The sequence below is a fragment of the Marmota flaviventris genome, chromosome 2, assembly GCF_047511675.1.
Source record: "Marmota flaviventris isolate mMarFla1 chromosome 2, mMarFla1.hap1, whole genome shotgun sequence".
In the NCBI taxonomy this organism is placed as follows: domain Eukaryota; kingdom Metazoa; phylum Chordata; class Mammalia; order Rodentia; family Sciuridae; genus Marmota; species Marmota flaviventris.
The window spans coordinates 29,404,966-29,426,974 of NC_092499.1; the positions used below are offsets into that span (position 1 = coordinate 29,404,966).

Below are 22,009 nucleotides of genomic sequence, written 5' to 3' on the forward strand. Positions count from 1 at the left end.
AGGCTTCGGCCCCGAAGTCCGATTGACTTCTGGAGCACCTTTGAGCGCCCAGCCGCCGCTGCTGCAGGAGGAGCGGCCACGCCCCGCGAGCACACTCGGCGATCCCCGGCCCTGAGGCTCGTGCCTTCGCCTCCCGCCCTTCCTTCTCGCCTTCTGCACTGCAACGACGCGACGCCCCGGCTGCTGGCTGCGGACCCCAACCCGAGACGCAAGATGGCGACCGCCGCGTGACTGAGCTTCCCGAGACCCAGCTGCGCGGACCCGCCGGCTAACTGACTTTGGGGGCAGGAAACGGGCGAGACCAGAACTTTGGTGTCATTTGTTAATTGTGATTGCGTGAAGCTTGTCGCCCTCTGTCCTGCTTGGAGGGTGTGTCGCATTGTTCTAAATCGCAGATTACGGTGAGCCAGTCTAATCCATATTTGTATAATTGGCGCCCTTGATAGTTGGGGAAATGGCAATGACACTGTTGGAAGACTGGTGCAGGGGGATGGATGTGAACTCCCAGAGAGCTCTGCTGGTCTGGGGGATCCCAGTAAACTGTGATGAGGCTGAAATCGAAGAGACCCTCCAGGCTGCGATGCCTCAGGTACCCTATCGAGTACTTGGGAGAATGTTCTGGAGGGAAGAAAATGCGAAAGCAGCCTTGTTAGAGCTCACTGGGGCGGTAGATTACGCCGCGATCCCCAGGGAGATGCCAGGTAAAGGAGGAGTTTGGAAAGTGGTCTTTAAGCCCCCCACTTCCGATGCTGAGTTTTTAGAAAGGTTGCACCTCTTTCTAGCTAGAGAGGGGTGGACCGTGCAGGATGTTGCCCGTGTCCTTGGGTTTCAGAACCCTGTTCCCGCCCCAGGTCCAGAAATGCCAGCAGAGATGCTCAACTACATTTTGGATAATGTTATTCAGCCTCTTGTTGAGTCCATATGGTACAAGAAGCTGACTCTGTTCTCTGGGAGGGACATCCCTGGGCCTGGAGAGGAGACCTTTGATCCGTGGCTGGAGCACACTAATGAGGTCATAGAAGAGTGGCAGGTGTCTGATGTAGAAAAGAGGCGGCGGTTGATGGAGAGTCTGAGAGGCCCCGCCGCTGATGTTATTCGCATCCTCAAGACCAACAACCCTGCCATAACCACCGCGGAATGCCTGAAGGCGCTTGAGCAGGTGTTTGGGAGCGTGGAGAGCTCTAGGGATGCGCAGGTCAGATTTCTGAACACTTACCAGAACCCAGGAGAAAAGTTATCTGCTTATGTCATTCGTCTGGAGCCTTTGCTGCAGAAGGTGGTGGAGAAGGGGGCCATTGATAAAGATAACGTGAACCAGGCCCGCCTGGAGCAGGTCATTGCCGGGGCCAACCACAGCGGGGCCATCCGGAGGCAGCTGTGGCTGACGGGGGCTGCGGAAGGGCCGGCCCCTAACCTTTTCCAGTTGCTGGTGCAGATCCGCGAGGAGGAGGCCAAGGAGGAAGAGGAGGAGGCTGAGGCCGCTCTACTGCAGTTAGGCCTGGAGGGGCACTTCTAAGTATCAGGAGAGGGGGCTTTAGTGCAGACCTAGATCGCAGCTGCTTTCGTTATACCTGTGCGGTCTTCAGGCGTGTCTCTTGAGTAGTGAAGACTTAGCCTTTTATTTTGTTTTTTTTTCCCCCCCGGGGTGGGTGGGACAGGGCGGGGAAGTCAGGCCTGCATACCCCTGTAACATCCGTAAAATTGTGCAAGCTAGCACTGTAAGCTGCAGCAATGATACAAGTGGGTCATGCTGGCTAAAACGCCAGAGAAAGGCTTGGACACAATGATTGGTGCAAGCTGTCATCGTGGCATCATCGTCCTTCGTGAAAAAACGTGAACCTGTGACACTTCCTATTGAGATAAATGTGAAATTGCATGTTCAGATGTTTAGTGCAGGGCCTGGCTCACGGGAAGTGTTCAGTAAAAATGTGAACTGTTATATTTGTTACTAATATCGTGACTAGTTTCTGTTTACTGTAAATTGCTCCTGATTTATATTAATGGAACTAAATGCGAATTTATTAGTTGCTATTGCTCAGCTTTACAATGCAGATTTATTTCTCATCTTTTGGCATCAATTTAACTGAAAAGTATTCTGAGACTACAAAATGGGGTGTATGGAAATACTGCAGTTATGGAGCTGTGTAAATCAATTTTTCACAGGATGAGATAAATCGCATGGGGAGGTTGGTATGAGTAACCCATTCCTCCACTTCTGGTCTTTGTTACGAAATAATTCTTGTTCATGCTGATTCTAAGTGTTTAAAGTTTGAAGTTATATCAAATAGACGTATACAAATAAAAATAATTTAAAAGTTTTATGGACTTCTCATTTTTTTGACATGTATAAAAATTTTCAGTGTAACTCAGGTCTCTATATTTTTTTCTTATGAAGACTTTCCCCTGTCAGAAGTATCTATCTAATCTTAATTTTAATTACTATGTGACCTTAAATAGCATGGTTTTACATGTTTTCTTCAAGGTAAATGTTAGAAGGTTAACAGTTATATGTATTAATACAGAATTCTAGAAAATTCTGAAATGAGATTTAGGAGGTTATCTGGTAATGTTTTTTTCCTCCCTTTTAAAGTCACTTTGCAATTAAAATTGCTTAACTGAAGAAATAACTTATAATTAAGTCATCATTCGGTGGAAAGTTAATTTTTACAGAAGCCATTTCATATCTAGAAGATATAAAAAGTTGAAAGGCTTAAAAACATATTTGGCTGTAGAGATTGAATGACTGCAGGTGTATATCCATGAAGTAAAAATACAGATGTTAAGTGTTCTTTTGGGGTTTCTCTTAATAAGATTTTAAAATTATAGCTGATTCACATGTGCGTATGTTTGTGCATATGTTCATATGGCATGGGGTTTATAAAGAGTAATATTGATATTTTTCTAGATTTGTCTATAGACTTGTACCTTTATGTCCCACATCACAACCGTTCCTCTGTGTCATTCCTCCCCTTACAAACATCACCCTTTTTATGTCCTCATCCCCCTCAACAGATATGCATGTCTTCACTTCCCCTGACAATCATTTGCCATGTCTCCCCCCCCACACACACCTACCAGACTCAATTTCCCCTACCATCCTGGGCATCACATTTCATTCAGGCTCCAGGCTCCTGCTCAGTACTCAGTCATTAAGTTGTTCTTCCACAAGAATACTATGCCAGCCTTCCATCCCCCAGCACACATTTCATTTCACACACTTTATACACACATCCTGTTATCATGTGCCAACCAGCCACGTTCCCAATCTGTACACACGTACATATTACATTTTTTAAAAGTAAAGGGAGGTTTTTCATTTTTCACCCAATATGTTAGGAACATTCTATGCTTGTATGTACATTTGGGTTATATACTATTGCTCCGTTTTTTTTTGTTGTTGTTTGTTTGTTTTTTAGTGCTGGGGTTCAAACCCAAGGCCTTACACATTATAGGCAATTGCAAGTGTACAACCAGCCCTGTGTCTTTTTACAGCTGCAGAATCAATTACATCCTAGGAGGTAAGGTCTGACTCCTTTTATTTAATCATATGTAACAATTGTTTGTGTCTACATGTGCACATGTACATATTTATTGCAATATATAAAAATAAAATGATGTCAGGATCCTAGATGCCCATCCTTTGTTCTTAAAAAACGACCAGAAATAACTGAGCTGTTTATGCTATGAACTGTAGGCTCAGAAAATTTTAAGAAGGGATAGCAGCAAGAAACATCCTCATTACTTTGGATTAGACAGAGGGAGTGAAAGGAGGGGGAGGGGGCCTGGGTAGGAATGATAGTAGAATGAATCGCACATTATTACCCTATGCATATATGATTACATGACTTCGTAACTCTACTTCATGTACAACCAGAAGAATGATAAATTATACTCCAATTATGTATGGTGTGTCAAAATGTGTTGTCATGTATAGCTATTTAGAACAAATTAGAAATTTAAAAATCTTGCATAATCAAAGAACTATGGAATAAGAGGTAGAGACTGTGTCACAGTCTATTCTATGACCAAAATTATATTTTGCCTGATAGCAAAGAATATATGCTGACAAAATGTGTAATGTTACTGATGTTGCTAGTTGTCCTTGCATCTCATCTTGAGCTTTACTTTGTGCACTTCTGGAAGTAAGGCAAGGGCAGGAATGGTCAATTGCAGTAGTAATTTGCTCTCCCAGGAAGCACTCTTTCCAGGAGCCAAAAAATTTGAAATGATTAAAGATTTATTAACCTGGGAAAGGAGGTTATCACTGGTACTAAAGTTAGGCATGAAGAAATGAGACATTCACTCTTTCTCTCTCTCCATTTTCTCCTTTTATGCCGCTTCCTGTTCCGCCCACCCATCCACCCAATCCATAGCTGCATGGACTATGTCATCCAAAATCTGAATTTCTTCAGAAGTGAGTATCATGAGAAGTTTACACAGTTGCTCTAATTAGCTAAAACTAATGATCACATAACAAAGACACTATTTATAAAATAACACAATTTATTACTATTTTAAAACAAGTCTCACAAAATAACATTCAGAAACTCAATATTTCTAAATAATTTAACACACAATAAGTTTAGTCATAAAGTCATGCTACAAAACTCCCATGTATAAAAGATTATTACTGGAGTATTAGTAGATGTCAAAATGTTCAGAATGGAGTGGCTTCTAGAAGCCAAAGACTGGAATGACGCTCACACTCATAACACATAACCTGGGAGAAGTAGCTGGCTATAAGTAGATTCTCTTCAGCTTCAAATTCACCAGTCTTTTGATAGGAGTGATCCCTTGAGGCAGTAGCACCTCAGAAAAACTTCGCCACAACTTCATTTAGTCAACATCTAAATTAATTTTTAAAAACTAGATGTGGGAAAGATAACTCACAAAGTTTCTATCTGAGCAGAATTACTTGACACATCCTCAGAGGGATGATCTCAGATGTAGCAGACATGGAAGATGACCCAAGCATGGAAACTGGGAAATCCTGACTGATTACACTGACAGACAGCAGCTGCTCATGTGGGCTTAGAATGAGCAAGGGTAAGGTTTGATTCTCTTAACTCTATGTACAGGTTAGGTATTTATCCACCTGTCCTTTGGAAGTACTTTCCACTAACATCCAGTTCATAATTTTAAAGTGCAAATCTATTGAAAAATAGTTTACTCTCTCCCACCCCCAAGTTAAATTTGCTAGATCATAATTTGGTTGGTTCCCTCTAACCTGCCCAATATGGGATATTAGCTAGAATCCAATTGTGGACTTCAAGTGTTGAGTGAAGTTTTACCAATTTGTCTTAGAAGAAGATTAAGACTCAGTCTAGTTCTTCCTTTCAGTGTCCTTCCTTTACAGTCACTGATTAACAAGTAGGTAGGAATAGAGATACAGATAGTTCTAAAAGTTCAGTGTTTTTAAACATATAATTCTTAATTTTTTAAAAAAATTTCACCTATTTTATAATTTTACAAAAAGAAAGCAGTAAGACATGCTGGAGTAAAGACAAAGGAATGTGGTCACATTAGCTGTGTCTGAAGCAGCACCACCTCTGCTATACTGAATCTTGTTTCATTATTTACAGACACATTAAACAGCCCAAATAAAGAAAGTGGGTGCCAAATTCAAAGGAATGAATTTCTGGTAAGGGATAACTAGCAGTTTAGCAGTTTTCTCCTTTTACCAATACTTAACAATGTATAAGGTCTTAATGAACTAATGGTCTGACCGCAGTCAGAGAGGCACTAACTACTCATGATCAATGCTTTGACACTTCTCCCCAGTTTTTAAAAGCAATTGATTAAATACAACCGTCTGAGCTGGCCCTATGCTTTTCCATTTAGTTCTAAGACAAACCCAGGTAGAAGATTCCAACTCTATTTACATATTACCAACTCTGAGAATCAGACAACACTCAAGATTCATTTCTCATGCCTCCTATGCTTTCAGACCACTGGCAAAAAGTTTCAGAAGTACTCATTCAAGTGGAAATTCCCACTCAAGAACCACATTTAAGTGTCTTCTACAACCTTTTCACGTGGAATGGATCCAGTAAACATACCAAGTTATCGACCAGTTATCATGAGCAGGCAGACATTCTTCTGGTCACACTCAAAATCAATGTTTATACAACCTAATTTTCATGATAAATTTTACGTAATATTTTTTCTGTATTTAATGATGGTCATAGTCTGCAAAAATTTGTGCATTAGACGATGATTATATATTTTCTAAAGTGTATGCAAAATATTAAACTTTAGAGACAAATTGGATTCTGTTGATAGTAACAGAGAGGTAGGTTAATAATCACTGTCCTTAATAAGCAAGGATGCTAAGAAATAAAAGCTGAGACCCTGTTGAAAAAAGATAAGCTGAACCTTCCAGCCCTGAGTTTCTAATACTATGTGAAACTTACGAGAATGAGCATTACAAAAATGGAAAACATTACTGGCCATTTCCTCCCACTCATGATTATTAAAAACAGCACATTCTCTCATATAACAATTCCAGTGGCACATGGCCTTAGAATGAAAAATAAATGGACCCGGGACAAAAGGAACCAGAGCAAAAAGCACTGGTTTTTAACCACAGGAAAATGTCTTCCTACTTTTTGCCCAAGGGCCAGATAGCAAAGTCTGGTGACATCTTTTACTGTCACAACTGGGAAGGGGGAGCTACTGGCATCTATCCGGGCCAGGGATGCTGAATATCTTCATAATATACAGGATGGCCACCCACAACAATTAATTATATAGGCCAAAAGTGGCAAGGCTGTGAACCTCTGATTTAAAGGAAGAAACTCCTATGAACAGAACATATTATGTTTCAAGATCTGACAAGGGGTAATCATAAGCTTAGAATTAGGGAAGGTAGAAACGTTGAATTCCTTGATACACTAAAATAAAATTCACTGTGAAAAATTAAAATACTGGACTATTCCAGAGCTCTACCATCATTTAAAGAAATTTAAATGATTCACCAATGGAGAAGCACAGATAGCATCTGTTCCAACTAGGTCAAATATCTAAGAGGCATAAAACCAAAGGCATTTAATATCAACTGCATCAGTAAGGGTTGATTTAAGGAATGATTTGAGAGAATATCCTGAACCTTCATACATCCAAACTTCCATTTTCTAATTGCATGAATTCTGGCTTTAATTCCAGGGAAAGGGATGCACAAAAGTCATTGAAAGACTTGAGTAGAACTGAATATGAATTTCGTGTGAAATGAATAAAGCACCTTGCGTGTCTATGATATCTACCAATGATTGAAAGATGAGGAGATTAAGAGAAAATTAATTCTTGTATTACATAATTCAGAAAAACCAAACACTAAAACTGAAAGCCATTGCATAAATTCAATACAAAGTCATCCATTTTCTATTATGTTCACTTTTGTAGTAACCTTTAGAAAATATACCCATATATAGCGACATGGCTTCCAGATTGCCTACTGAATGAAGTGCAAACTACAAATGAAGAAGATGGTTTTCCCTCTCAGCTTAAGGGCTTTAAACATCACCAAGGAGAATGAAGGTTCATTAAACATCACCAAGGAGAATGAAGGTTCAATGTGTCTGGTTCATAAAAGGAATGCCCAAAGGCTTTGTATGTATAAGCCAGTCAGGGTAAAGGTTTCTTCCAAAAAAATTGAAAGGAAGAGCTAAAAGGAGCTAAAAAAGGGTTAGACTAAGTATTCTTCTTGTTTGGATTTAGAGTTGATTGTCAAAGCAGTGGTCCCTTTTGATCAGACTGATTCTTAAAGAACCAAGTAATTCCTACTTAAATTGTAGCAGTAAATTTCTGAAACCTAGGACTACTTATTCAATCACTTTTTAAAAAAAAGTGTCTCCCCTCTTTCGCTGTGATTTCATGTAAATAAAATCACACAAGTAGATGGGGAAACAAGAATTAACAGTCTCTGGTTGAGAGACTTTAGGCACAATTTGGCAGGGGGCCCCTGACTTCTTTTCTGTAATTTATTAGTGATTCAGTCATGGCCTGCTATGGACTTCCTCTGGTTACTGATAATGTCTTGCATTTTCCAGAAAAAAAAATTTTCTTGAATGACAACTCCTAATTTCTGCATCTAACTATTGCTTTGCAGTTTTGAGGTTAAGTCATCCACAATGCTTCATATAGAAGGCAATCCTCAAACATACTGCCATTTGCCTGGGATCCCATACTGAAACATCTCTTCTCTTTTCCCTCTACAATCACTTACATAATACACTCTACAAGCTGTTTAACCTAGAACTTCTCAAAAAATATATTTGAAATACTAAGCTTCATTTTATTGAGAAATATCAAATTCAATATTTAAGTCTGTACCCTTCTAACCATAACAATGGGGTCATTAGACCAAATAATTGGGACAAATTTTGATGTATATCAATGGTCTATATTTAGGCTAGGACTACTGACCACTGCTTTAAAAATATAAAGAACTATAAACCAAAAAGTATGCTTAAGGCCAGGCCTACCTGAGTAACATGGCCACGTTTCTGGTCAAAGAAGTGATCATGAGAGTCATTTTAACCACTGACCTTGATCACAGAATGACTGACTATACACAGTGACTCAAGTGGTCATGTATATAAAGACAACCTAAATTCCAGTTGACAAAGTACACATTTTTGGAAAAGCAAGTAAGTAAATATAACATGAGCTAGAAGGCCTCCAAGATATTAATCTTCCCTTTTTCACCACAGTATTTCCAACTGGGACTTTGGAGTCTTGGTTCCAGGGCTGTGCTGCAGTTCTGAGAGGAACTCTTCCCATCACCATGCTGCCTTCTAAACCAAAGGCATGATACGTTCATGTTGTAAGGAGATGGACCTTCTACAGATTCAAAAGTGTATCTTTTAAAATGCCCAGTCTAAAAATAGTAAACTAATTGAATAAAGAACATTTGTTCCTTTGCTATTAAAAATGACTGGTCTACAAATATCAGTAGATGGGGCCACGTAACATATAATTGGGACTGAAGACAAAGATGGAAAATTTGTAATTTTGAAAACAAGAACTAGACTATATAAAGTTGGTGTCACAGTTTGGGGAAGCAACACCAAACAGGTTTTTAAAAGGATGGAGGGGAGAGATTTGTTTTATCTTAGGAACTTTTTGCCCCACACAGAATCTTTAAAATAGACAATTATACAAAACTTTCTATTGTTCTCATTACATTTAAATAAGTTAACACAATGTGGAAAATATGGCATTAATTTTCTTCTTCCTCATCCCCTTTAATTACTGGAGTACCTAAAATGAAAAGAAAATTATTTCTGGTCATTTTCAACAGATTATTAATATTCTAAATGAAAATATTTTCCTAAGGAAGTCTGAGAAGTTATGAAATGTGCCATAATAAAAATAATTTTATAAAATAATCTCTTAAGGGCTGGGGCTGAGGCTCGGTAGTAGAGTGCTCGCCTAGCAAGCATGAAGTACTGGGCTTGATCCTCAGCACCACATAAAAATAAAATTGAGATACTGTGTCCACCTAAAACTAAAAAATAAATATTTTTAAAAAGATCACTTAAGTTTCAAATTCTCTAAAAAGGCTTTCAGAAGAATCCACAAGTGGATTAATATAAATACTTATGAATATTTGGTGCCCCAAATGGAGAGTTGCAAATAAAAATGACTACAAGTGTCTACAGAAAATAAAATAGCCCAGTCACTGAGCCGCCGCCGAGGACTCAGCAGCCTCCCCCTTGAGCCCCCTCGCTTCCCCAAGCTCTGACACCACCCCCCCACCCCCCCCACCCCCACCCCCCGCGAATCCTATGTCCGCTATTCAGAACCTCCACTCTTTCGACCCCTTTGCTGATGCAAGTAAGGGTGATGACCTGCTTCCTGCTGGCACTGAGGATTTATATCCATATAAGAATTCAACAGAGACACAGCAGGAAGACCCTTACTACTGTCCAAGGGATCACTGATGATTACGATAAAAAGAAACTAGTGAAGGCGTTTAAGAAATTTGCCTGCAATGGTACTGTAATTGAGCATCCAGAACATGGAGAAGTAATTCAGCTACAGGGTGACCAGCGCAAGAACATACGCCAGTTCCTGGTAGAGATGGGACTGGCTAAGGACGATCAGCTGAAGGTTCATGGGGTTTAAGTGCTTGTGGCTCACTGAAGCTTAAGTGAGGATTTCCTTGCAATGAGTAGAATTTCCTTTCTGTCCCTTGTCACAAGTTTAAAAACCTCACAGCTTGTATAATGTAACCATTTGGGGTCCACTTTTAACTTGGACTAGTGTAACTCCTTCATGCAATAAACTGAAAAGAGCCAAAAAAAAAAAAAAAAGAAAATAAACTAAGCCCTGCACACATTAACAATTTTCTATGTTAAGTACAAAGAAATATTTTTCATTTTCACAAAAAATATGTCCTCTGGTGCCAGAAATCTGAATTTTTTGTGAACTTCTCCAATTATTAAAGATTGGAGATTAAGGGCTGGGGATGTGGCTCAAGTGGTAGCGCGCTCGCCTGTCATGCGTGCGGCCCGGGTTCGATCCTCAGCACCACATACAAACAAAGATGTTGTGTCTGCCAATAACTAACTAACTAAATAAATATTTAAAAAAAAAAAAAAAAGATTGGAGATTAAAAAAACAAAACAAAACTGAACCCCTGCAGAGGAAACAAAACATATCTGCAGGCCCTCAGTGGACCATCATATATACTTTGTCCAGCTTCTTTTGCTTAATATTATATTTGTATGACTCGTCTACGTTGTGTGAAGTTGTAGTTTATTCATTTTCATTGATACTTAATATTCCCTTGTATACATATGCTATAATTTATTCTATTGTTGATGGACGAATGGGTTATTTCCAATTTTTAGCTATTAATAGTGCCTCTATGAACATTCTTTGTTTGTATGTGGTGCTGAGGATCGAACCCGGGCCGCACGCATGCCAGGCGGGCACGCTACCGCTTGAGCCACATCCCCAGTCCTCTATGAACATTCTTATACATGACTTTTGGAAACATATCTTTTTCTTTGGAGTATATATCTAGGAGAGAAGCTGCTGGACCGCAAAGGATGTATTTGTAGAGCTTTTGTAGATAATATCACTTTTCCAAAGTTTCATTATCTAGCAGGGTATGAGTGCTCTAGCTCTTCCATGTCCCCACTAGCATTTGGCATTGTCTATCTTTTTAAGATTCCTCAGTTTTGCTTATAAGCAAGAGAAGAGTATCAAAAATAGGCAAATTAGTGGCCACAGCTATTTCTGTTCTCTTCTACCCCTTTGATTCAGGAAAGACCAAGATGGTTCTTCTGAAACTGTTCAGATTGGCCTAAGGTCATTATTTGGTCTCTAAAGTACAACATGACTTGGTTTATTCAGGGTCTACATGAGGGGTTCTGTTTCATTTTTAAGGGAAGGGGTTCATTTCCTTTGTGCAACTCTAAAGGAAGTAAAGACAAATGATTTCAAATGGTTTCTAGAGTCCAACCAAAGAATTTGTGTATGTGTGTGTGTGTGTGTGTGTGTGTGTATGTGTGTTGGGGATCACGAACAAGAATGTGTACATGCTAAGTACACACTCTACCACTGAACTTTTTCTTTTAAATTTCTTTTTAAATTTAATAATATTTATTCACACAAACATAGCATAAACAGAGTCATAAAACTAATTATTATACTCACCACCCAATTTAGGAAATAAAACATTACTAGTATCTTAGAAGTTTTTGAGCTTCTTTCTGATTATTCCTGTATCTCCCTACAAGAGGTAATCTATTACCTTTTATATTTTACCCCTAGGTATGTATCTAGATGGGAAAAAAGAACATTCTATATAGTTCTTTTTACATAAAACTCTAGAAAACATAAACTGATCTAAACGGACATGAAGCAGGTCAGTGAGTGCCTTGGGAGGGGTGATGGTAAGGAGTAGGAGTGAAGGATTACAAAGAGGCACAAAGAAACTTTTAAGGCTAAGCCGCATGTTCATTATGTAAACTATCATGATGGTTCCATAGACATATATACAAAAAACTTATCAAATTGTATACTTTTCCTTGACTGTCTTTTTAGAGATTCTGAAGTGTCTTTCCACTGGGATGCAGCTCCATTTAAGAGTAACTGCTACAGTAAGTTGGGGTACTGAGCATTAGATATATTAGATTAATATATTAGATATATTAGATATATTCATGGGGGGATGAAGACAAAACGGGATTGAAAGGATGGAACAGAGAAGTTGGGTGGTGAAGAGGTGAGAAGAGATAATGGATAATGAAGCCTGAAGCACAGACAACTAGGTCCTTTGTTTTGGTTGTGACTCTCAGGAAGCGCATAGTAAAGACAAAGGCAAATATGCCTTTGACACACAGTATGATAATGATGGTTAGCATCACCACCACCACCACTGTGTCTTGGATATTACTTATTCTTTTATTCTCAGTATTTCCTTTTCATCCACATAACCAGACAGGCTAGTCAGCTCTGTGTATTACTGTTCATGGGGAATATGGAGAGCAGAAAAAATTACACTGGTTTTGTCTTTGAAAAGCCTCAGAAGACATTGAGAAGATATTATTTGTGAGAGGATACAGAATAATGTGGATAAGGAGTGGGATGATGATTTTTCCCAAACATCTGAGGGTGGCAGAAGAGAGGGAGGTCTTGAGGTTATGGAACCGTAGGAATCTTAGCCCTGCTTCCTAACAGCACCTCTGGGAGGCGATAAACCCAGAAGGGATTGTCTGTTTTATCTCAGGAGGTAATCCTATGGTCACAAAGATTTCATTCTCAAAAAGACACTTTCTTTTTTTTTAATTATTTTTTTTTAGTTGTAGTTGGACATTTATTTATTTTTATGTGGTGCTGAGGATCAAATGCCTCATACGTGCTAGACAAGCGCTCTATTGCTGAGCCCTAAACCTAGCCCCCAAAAAGGCACTTTCTTTTTTTTTTAATATTTATTTTTTAGTTGTAATTGGACACAACACCTTTATTTATTTATTTTTATGTGATGCTGAGGATCGAACCCAGGGCCTTGCACTTGCTAGGTGAGTGCTCTACCGCTAAGCCAAAACCCCAGCCCAAAAAAGTCACTTTCTTAACCCAAGTGGAGCATAGATGAGGCAGGGGGCAGGCAGGATGAGTTCTGAAAGGGCCCCGGGAATGGGGACAATAGATACCTTGGTAGTAACCTTAGCGGACAGTTTACCTATGACCATGCTTCACATGACCTGTTTCTATAATGATGGCATAATTCAGAGACCTTAAGAATGACTGACAGACTAAATTTCTGAACAGTCTAGCTAAAGTGAATTGGGGAGGAGATGTTCAAAGTCAAAATGAAGTCCATATAAACTAAAATATTTCTCATATATTTGAATTTTGGCATTATTAAATCTTTTAAAAGTGATAATACTAATAATTTTTGAATACTACTTTGTGCTAAGCACAATGTTAAAAATTGATTATTTAATTTAATCATCATTATAACACTGTGATATATACTCTAAAATGATTACTAGTGGTATTATTACCATTCTCCAGTTTTTATATCATAAATGAACAAGGTTTAGTGAGATTCATTAATGAGTACAATGTCACAAAAGCTATTAAGTGGTGAAGCTTGGACTTGACCCAGTCAGTCAGGGGTATCTACTAATATTAACATGGATCTTAGAGACTAGAAACTAAAATTGGGCAGTGGTGAGGGGGTAAGGGAGAACATTAAAGTTTTGACCCAACTATGAAAAATAGCTCAACTATTTATCATTTATGTCTAATCATTCCACAAAATAATACTTTTGTAACTTGAGAATAAGCTTAGCTTACTTATATGCTTTTAGTCTAAGGATGATCTCATACCATGTAAATATCCTGGGAGTTTTTCATCTCACCCTGACCTAAAACTGGACCGCTAAATTTCATATGGACACAAAGTATTGAAGATTAGGGACGACCTTTCATTTTCTTTTTTGTGGTACTGGAGGGATTGAACCCAGGGGTGTTCTACCACTGAGCTACATCCCCAGCCCTTTTTGTTTTGAAGTAGGGTCTGACTAAATTGGCCAGGCTGGTCTCAAACTTTCGATCCCCTGCCTTAATCTCTTGACTAGCTTATAGGATTTACAGGTGTGCACCATCAGGCCCGGCTGACAACCTATCATTTTCTTTAGTTTTCCTCCTTGTCATGGTCCCATACCAAAAATTCCATTTTTATACCTATAAAGCATTTCCAAGCCAGCCCAGGATCACTCACCATCCAGCTTTTTCAGTCTGGGCACTCTCTTGGTTGCCTCTTCAATCCAGTTGCCCTCAGCAGAATGCTTTTCTTCCAAGGGATTGCCTACAAACACCAGGTCTTCAAGGCAGGGCAGTTCCGCCAGCTTCACAAATTCAGCTACAAGTACAAAGCACACTTTCTTTATTAAAAGGGTTAAGTTTTACTGTTTTAATTTTGACGATTGAACTTCAAATCACTAACCCTCAATTTGTGACTATTCAGGACAGTCAGTTGTTTAAGATTTTGAAAAAGATTAGGGAAATTTTACTATAATGAAGTTATTCTCTGAGGACATTATGGGATGGGAAGGAAGAAGACCTTCTATCTTTAATGCTAGCCTAAGGGTGAGATAAGAAGAAGAGATGAGGATCAGAGTTGAAAAAAAATAATAAGTTGATCTCATGACAGTCTTGTTTATGCTGTGCTGAATCAATGTAGGCCAAGCTAAACTGCCTTTCTATCTCTACCCATTCCTCATCTTTGAATTATTAAAGCAACTAATTCAAATCTTTACTGCAGAATTTATTATAGTTTTATAATTATTAGCTTATAAATAAATTTTCCCCACTAAGCTGTAAACTCCTTGAGGGAAGAGGTGAATGAATGTCCTATTCAACCATGCCTGTTGAGTCTGGCATGATTCAAAAATATAATAATATAACAGAGCTTTATCACATGCTGAATGAATAGCGTGAGATAAAAAGCAAAGCAAGATAATCTTCTACTCAAGCAGTCAGTCTTCTACCCAAGAATTATTTAAATTGATTCCTTCAGCCCTTGGATAACATTTTTTTTTTCATGATTAATAGGACCAGAATCTTCCCAATTATATTCACTCTAAGTAAATATTTAAATAGATATTTTTGCCTTTAAAATTTAGGAATTCCAATAGCTATTTCCTATATAAGAACTCCTATAATTATTTCTATGCTTAGAAATAAATGTTCCCATTTTGCTTCTTTTTCCCTATTGAGTATTTTCTATAAAGTTAGCGAAGAGTTGCTCTCAGCTTACCCCATTCTTTCACCAGGTTATTAGACATATAGAGAATCTTCAATTTCTTCATTACATGGATTCCTTTCAACTTCTCAATAAAATTATAGGAGATCCACAATTCCTCTAACGTCTCTCCTACTGCTTCCTGAAAAAGAAAGCAATCTGATTTACACGCTTATTTTTAGCATTTTTTTCCCGACCTCTTTCCTTAAAAACAGATAACGACTTTCAGAGAACACTAAGACCTGCCTGTCCACCTGTCCCCACGTGTCCACTTATAGGAGAGCTGAGCACTGATTCTTATATGGAAGTTCTTTTTTATTGAGGGAATGAAGCAGAACATTCTCTTCCCTTCTTCAAACTGATTTGAACTCTTCCTTCTGACTGCTTCATTGAGCAAAAACTTACAAAATATTCTTTACCAAGAATCACCAAAATGAGAAATAATGGCACTATGATCACTTCTATTGAATAATATAGTTTCACATTACTTTCCTATAGATTAATTTGGTTCTTATAACATTCAAAGGAGACAAGGCAAATAATTTGATTTCTATCATGTCTTAGAGATTATACTGATATTAAGTAATAAATTTAGCTCTAAACTTCAGGGTTTTTTCAACATTTTTATGAAAAATTATAAACAAAAAAGTTGAAAGAATTTTATATTAAATGCCCACATATTCATTTCTACCTATCCACTATAAGCAATTTGCTAAACTTGTCCTATCAAATCTATCCATCCATCAATTCATTTTATTTATTTGGTATATAAAATTCAGCTTTAAACTCTTGCTCTTACTATTTATAGTATAAAGATTATATCACATAAACATATATTGTTGAAAATATAGCCTCTTCAACAAATGGTGCTGGAAAAACTAGAAATCCATATGTAGCAAAATGAAATTAAACTCCTATCTCTCACCCTGTACAAAACTCAAAATGGATCAAGGACCTCAGCATTAAACCGGAGACCCTGTGCCTACTAGAAGAAAAAGCAGGCCCAACTGTCCATCATGTTAGCTTAGGAACCAACTTCCTCAACAAGACTCCTAAAGTGCAAGAAGTAAAATCAAGAATTGATAAATGGTATGGTATGAAACTAAAAAGCTTCTTCACAACAAAGAAAACAATCAAGAATGTGAAGAGAGAGCCTACAGAATGGGAGGAAATCTTTGCCACCTGAACCTCAGAGCATTAATCTCCAGGATATACAAAAAAAAAACTCAAATAACAAAACACCAATCAATAAATAAATGGGCAAATGAACTGAACAGACACTTCACAGAAGAAATACAATCAGTCAACAAATAAATGAAAAAATGTTTAATATCTAGCAACTAGAGAAACGCAAATCAAAACTACACTGAAATTTCATCTCACTCCAGTCAGAATGGCAATTATCAAGAATACAAGTAACAATAAATGTTGGCCAGGATGTGGGGAAAAAGGTACACTCATACATTGCTGGTGAGACTGCAAATGTGCCCCCAAAAAACCAAACCCCCCCCCAAAACTGGAAATAATCTAAATGCCCAGTAGTAAAGAAATACAGATATGTAGCATGTAGTAATGTTTCAGTTAATGACAAACCATGCATGACAGTATATACCATATAGTTTAAGTAGGCTATACCATCTAGGTTTGTATACATAAACTTTACAATGTTTGCACAATCTAGCTGCATTTTTTAGAGCATATCCCCATCATTAAGTGATAAAGGACATTTTTGTATACTAATACTGTGGAAAAATATACAACTATTTAAAAGTATTCATTAAATATGCATGTATTGACATGGAAGAATATTCCTGATATATTATTGGATAAAAAAGCAAAATTACAGAAAAACATACCTTGTATGCTAGTAGTACAAACAATATAATGTATATATACACACACATATGTACATGCACATACAAATATCTATTAACTTTTCTGTGTTCAGAAAAAAGTTAAAGCCTACAAAATAATTTTATTCCTATTATCTCACAGACCTGGTGAGGGTAGTAGGGAAGTTCAAGAAGAATGACTTCCACATTATATTTAATATATTTATAAATTATTTATTTTTATAATGAACATATCACTTTTATATTAAGATTTAAACTTAAGTACTAGTTTGTATAATTATAATAAAACATTGAGCCAATAAACATTTATAGAGTGTCTATTACATATATCAAGCACTATTATAGATGCTGATGAACAAAACTGATATGTTCATTGGGGGTACAATATATATAAGAGGGATAAAAAAAGAGAGAACAAAGAATTTCAGTGTAATGAATTATATAAAAAATAAATTTTAAAAATAAATTAAAATAAAAATAAATTTAATTTTAAAAATAAAAATAAAAATAAATTTTAAGACCTAAAACTGCTTTAGATATAGGGAGGTGGAGTGGCTAGGTCACCTCTAAGGAGGTGACATCTGAGTTGAGAAATTAAGGTTAAGAAGGAGTCAAAATAGTGGAAATCCATACTAACAGTTTTTAAGGCAAAGGGAACAGCAAGTACAAAGGTCCCCAGATAGGAATGGACTTCTTAGGGTCAAGGAAGTGAAATAAGGCCTGTGGCTATAGATTAATAATAGAAGAGCCCTATGAAATAAGACTGGAAAGGAAAGCAGAGGTCAGATCATACATATAAATGGGCTTATAATGTGTCTTAATAGTCAGTTTTCCTAAGTAGTCTGAAATGAACCACTTTCTTTCAATTTAAAATTTCATATTTTATAATCATTTGTAGTTTACTGACTCAGCTATCAAAAAATGTGTCTGGATGAATAATTTAACTAAGTATGTGAACCTATTTTGAGTCTGGCATCTGTATCCCTGTGCAGTTTATTTCTCTTTAGTTTACATATAAGTGTTCAAGGTTTTGGACACACACACACACACACACACCTCTCAAACATGTCTGATACATCCTGGAAACAGAGCCAACAGCTGGGTGTTATGAAGGCTCAGACAATGGAGAAAAAGTAAATATCCTAAATTTACAAATATACTTTAAAAAAACAAAACAAACCATTTTATTTTTATAGATCATTTAGAATTTTGCTTATCAATCCAATTAGATAGCAAACAATTCAGCTGTTGGTTATTGGGGAAGAAATTTCTTTTATTTAATTCCAGAATCTAATCCTGAAGAATTTCTGAGCATTTTATAAATTATTGGTAACATTTTATGTGGATAAACAGACACACAGAGTGGGAATATAATTCAGAGAATGGCTAATAAATCCAAGAAAATTCCAAAATTGCACCTCTGAAAACTGACTGCTATTTGGGTGGTAAACTGTTTCTGCAGGGGGATGGCCACTTTGGCCTGATTTTGAGAGATTATTGATGGGAAGCACTGCAGTTTCAACCTACTGCTGTCCCTTATGAAGCACAAGCTAGACTTACTGGGGGACATGAAGACAGGAGTCAAAAAATTTTCAGAATGTTTATGAATTATTTAGTAATAAACACTTTTCTAAAAGTATTACCCTTTGGGGAACAGATACAAGAAAAAGAAATTAGCTTCATCTTTCCTAAAATTGCCTATTTTCATAATACTGTTCCATCTATTCTTCGTTGGAAGGAAGTTGAAATAATCAGTAAATAAAAAAATAAGGGCTGGGATATAGCTCAGTTGGTAGAGTGCTTGCCTCACATGCTCAAAGCACTGGGTTCAATCCCCAGCACCACACACACTAAATAAATAAATAAATAGCATATTGTAGTAAAAAAAAAAAAATTTAAATGCCTAAGGTTGGTATGGGGAAATGGAAAACCTCAAACATTACTGGTAAGAATATAAACTGTTTCAAACTTTACAAAGGGCAACTTGATATATGTCACAAAAGCCTTAAAAGAAATTCGTATCTTTTGACCCAGCAATTCCATTTCAAAGAATTTATTGAATTATTCATGAATGTGTACATTAATATAGCTAAAAGAAAATTCATAACAGGAATGATTATAACAAGTCCAAATTAGAAATGAACTACACAATTAGTAAGTATCTGACTTAAATAAATTATGATACATCAATAAGATAGAATATTAGGCTATTAAAAAACGGTATGACTGGGCTGGAGTATAGCTCAGTGGTACAGCATTTGCCTAACATGTGCAAGGTCCTGGGTTTGATCCCAGCACTACAAAAAAATTTAAAAATATAAAAGGGGGTATGATTAAATTTATTTTAAAAATTTAAGTTGCATTCTCTAATTAAAAATCTCCAATGGAAGTCAGGCACGGTACTGCATACCTGTAATTCCAGCTATTTAGGAGGCTAAGGCAGAGGTTTTCCAAGTTTGGCCAGCTTCAGCAACTTAGAGACACCTTGTCTCAAAAAATAAAAAAGAGCCAGGGATGTAGCTGGTTCAATCTCCAGGACTGCATAAAATAAAAATAAAAACAGAAACTTCTACTGACTTTGCAAGACACTTGGGGAAAATAAAATAAAATCTTATTTCTGTCGGCCTGGTCCCTGGTTCCTTCTCCAGTGTCAATGAGGACCACCCTCCTTCCTCAATCAACTCTTCTGGCTCCTACTCAAGGATACCAGGTCTAAGACGTTTTCACCTGCTGTTCCCTCAGCCTGGTGCTCTTGCTCCTTTGTCAGCTCTGTAGCTTATAGTCTACATCTCACTTCCACAGAGAGAATTTGCATCATTCTATCTTCTCTTTTTATGCCTCGTTTTTCTTCATTCATCACCACCTGATGCATTATACAATTATCTTTTCATATCTCTCCCTCACATATAATCTAAGTTCTATGAGAGCAAGGACTATTTTATATTCTGCTGTCTCTCTAGTGCCTCAATCAGTGCCTAGCTTCAAGTAAGCATTCAAGAAATATTTTGAATGAATTTGATGAACAAATGACATTGGAAAGTGAATTTTACAAATTAAGTTAAAAAGGAGGTGCAAAACAATATGTATTGTATGATTTCATAATCTACATACCCACTGAAGAACAGAAAAAAGGTAAAAAGACAAAAGATGTCAGCAGTGTTTGTCAGTGGTTTATATTTTTAACTTGCTTTTTTACTCTGCAAAGCTTCTGCAATGAACATTTTTTAATTAAAAAAAAGTTTGTACCTTTTTAAAAATGTTAGATAACAACCTACCAGTCCATTTAAGTTCTTTATGTTGTTTCTTCCCAGAGACAATATCCTCAAGTTTTCTGTAGTGGAAAGAAAGAAAGCATTTTGTTTACGAGAATCATATAATTGTTGTAAATCTAGTATAATAAAGCTTTAATAAGTTTTATGTAACAAATAACCTTATTTGATGAGCAAAAAAGGCTATTAATAAAAATAGGTAATCAAATAGGAAATAATATTGATTTACCTAAGATAAGCACTGTAATAACCATAACCCCACATCCTGTCAATATTAAATTTAAAACTGATTAGGTATCTGGAATGCCTGGCTAGTAAAATGTTAAAATGTTACAGGGATAAAAGTAAAGAAGATGTTAACTTTTATTTGGGGAGCATGTATGTTTCAAATATGTTTAAATATATAGTATCAGAACTCACACTGGAAAATAGAAATATATTATTTATATAGTTCCCTCTTACTAGCTGGGCATGGTGGTGCACGCCTGTGATGTCAGTTACTTGAGAGGCTGAGGCAGGAGGATCCCAAGTTCAAGGCCAGTCTGGGCAACTTAGTAAGACCCTGTCTCAAAATAAAATAAAAAAGGTTGGGGATGTTGCTTAGTGGTAGAGTGCCTAGGGTTCAAACCTTAGTACTACAAAAACAGAAAAGAAAAAAAAAAGTTACCCTTTACTCTGTGAAGTATTATAAGAGAAATGAAATAAATTTAGCATTTAAAAATGTTTTGTTTTTCAATATTTTAAATAATTACATTGTGATTTGGTTAAAAAGAAAAGGCCTGTTTTTAATTTTTAAAAGGATATTTCTGTTTTTGGTTTTGGTTTTGGTTTTTTGTATAATTATCTGGAAAAGAAAATAGAAAATAGAAATAGTGGTTGACTTTAGGAAGGAGCTCAGAGTCTGTGGTCAGAAAAATAACTTTTTAAAAAAAGTTTTTTTGTAATTGTAGATGGACAGAATGCCTTTATTTTATTTGTTTATTTTTATGGATGCCAAGGCTTGAGCCCAGTGCCTCACACATGCCAGGCAAGCAGTCTGCCTCTGAGCTACAGTCCCAGGCCAAAACTTACTTTTCATTGTATTAGTGTAATCTCTTTTGAATCATTTGAATAAAAACATATGTGTACATTATTTTTCCAAATTAAAAAAATAAGACTTCTAGTAAAATATGGGAAACCTCACTTCTATTTCAAAAAACTACTGTGATTACTTTTGTATAAGTAATATATTTAGTTTTCACAAATTGAATTCTATGATTGGGCTGGGGTTGTGGCTCAGAGGCAGAGTGCTTGCCTAGCATGTGTGAGGCACTGGGTTCAATTCTCAGCACCACATATAAATAAATGAAAAATAAGGGTATATCAACAACTAAAAAATATTTTTAAAAAATAGAACTTCTGTGACTATCTGATGTAGTAGTCACAAGATAAATATGGCTATTTAATTTAAATTAATTAAAGTTAAAATTTAATTAAAATTTTAGTTTCTTAGTCACACCAGCCAAGTGCTTAATAGCTATATGTGGCTAATAGCAAATTTACTGGGACATTGCAGATGGTTCTGGTGGATATACTATTTTGTAATGTACATAATTCAATGCTGAGAACACAGATTGAATTAT

General features: G+C 36.7%; 2 protein-coding genes and 1 pseudogene across 2 annotated transcripts in view; 2 read left to right on the forward strand and 1 right to left on the reverse strand.

The window, feature by feature from the left end:
* Positions 1-454: 454 nt before the first annotated feature.
* On the forward strand, positions 455-1,516 carry Pnma1 (PNMA family member 1). The gene has a single exon (XM_027931563.3). It carries the CDS (start codon positions 455-457, stop codon positions 1,514-1,516), a length of 1,062 nt encoding a protein of 353 aa, XP_027787364.1.
* A 2,969-nt stretch (positions 1,517-4,485) lies between these two features.
* The window catches only part of Dnal1 (dynein axonemal light chain 1), a 37,339-nt gene continuing 19,815 nt past the window's right edge, over positions 4,486-22,009 (reverse strand). The window contains exons 5-8 of the mRNA XM_027931655.3: positions 20,394-20,449; positions 15,281-15,407; positions 14,243-14,383; positions 4,486-9,261 (exon numbers count right to left, since the gene is read on the reverse strand). Coding sequence (XP_027787456.1) covers positions 9,221-9,261; positions 14,243-14,383; positions 15,281-15,407; positions 20,394-20,449 — 365 coding nt within the window. The 3' untranslated portion in view covers positions 4,486-9,220. The remainder of the gene's footprint in view (positions 9,262-14,242; positions 14,384-15,280; positions 15,408-20,393; positions 20,450-22,009) is intronic.
* On the forward strand, positions 9,787-10,313 carry LOC114089724 (eukaryotic translation initiation factor 1 pseudogene; annotated as a pseudogene).

Bases quoted from the DNA above. Each gene is read 5' to 3' on its own strand.
- Pnma1 (XM_027931563.3), top strand. From the start codon at position 455: ATGGCAATGACACTGTTGGAAGACTGGTGCAGGGGGATGGATGTGAAC.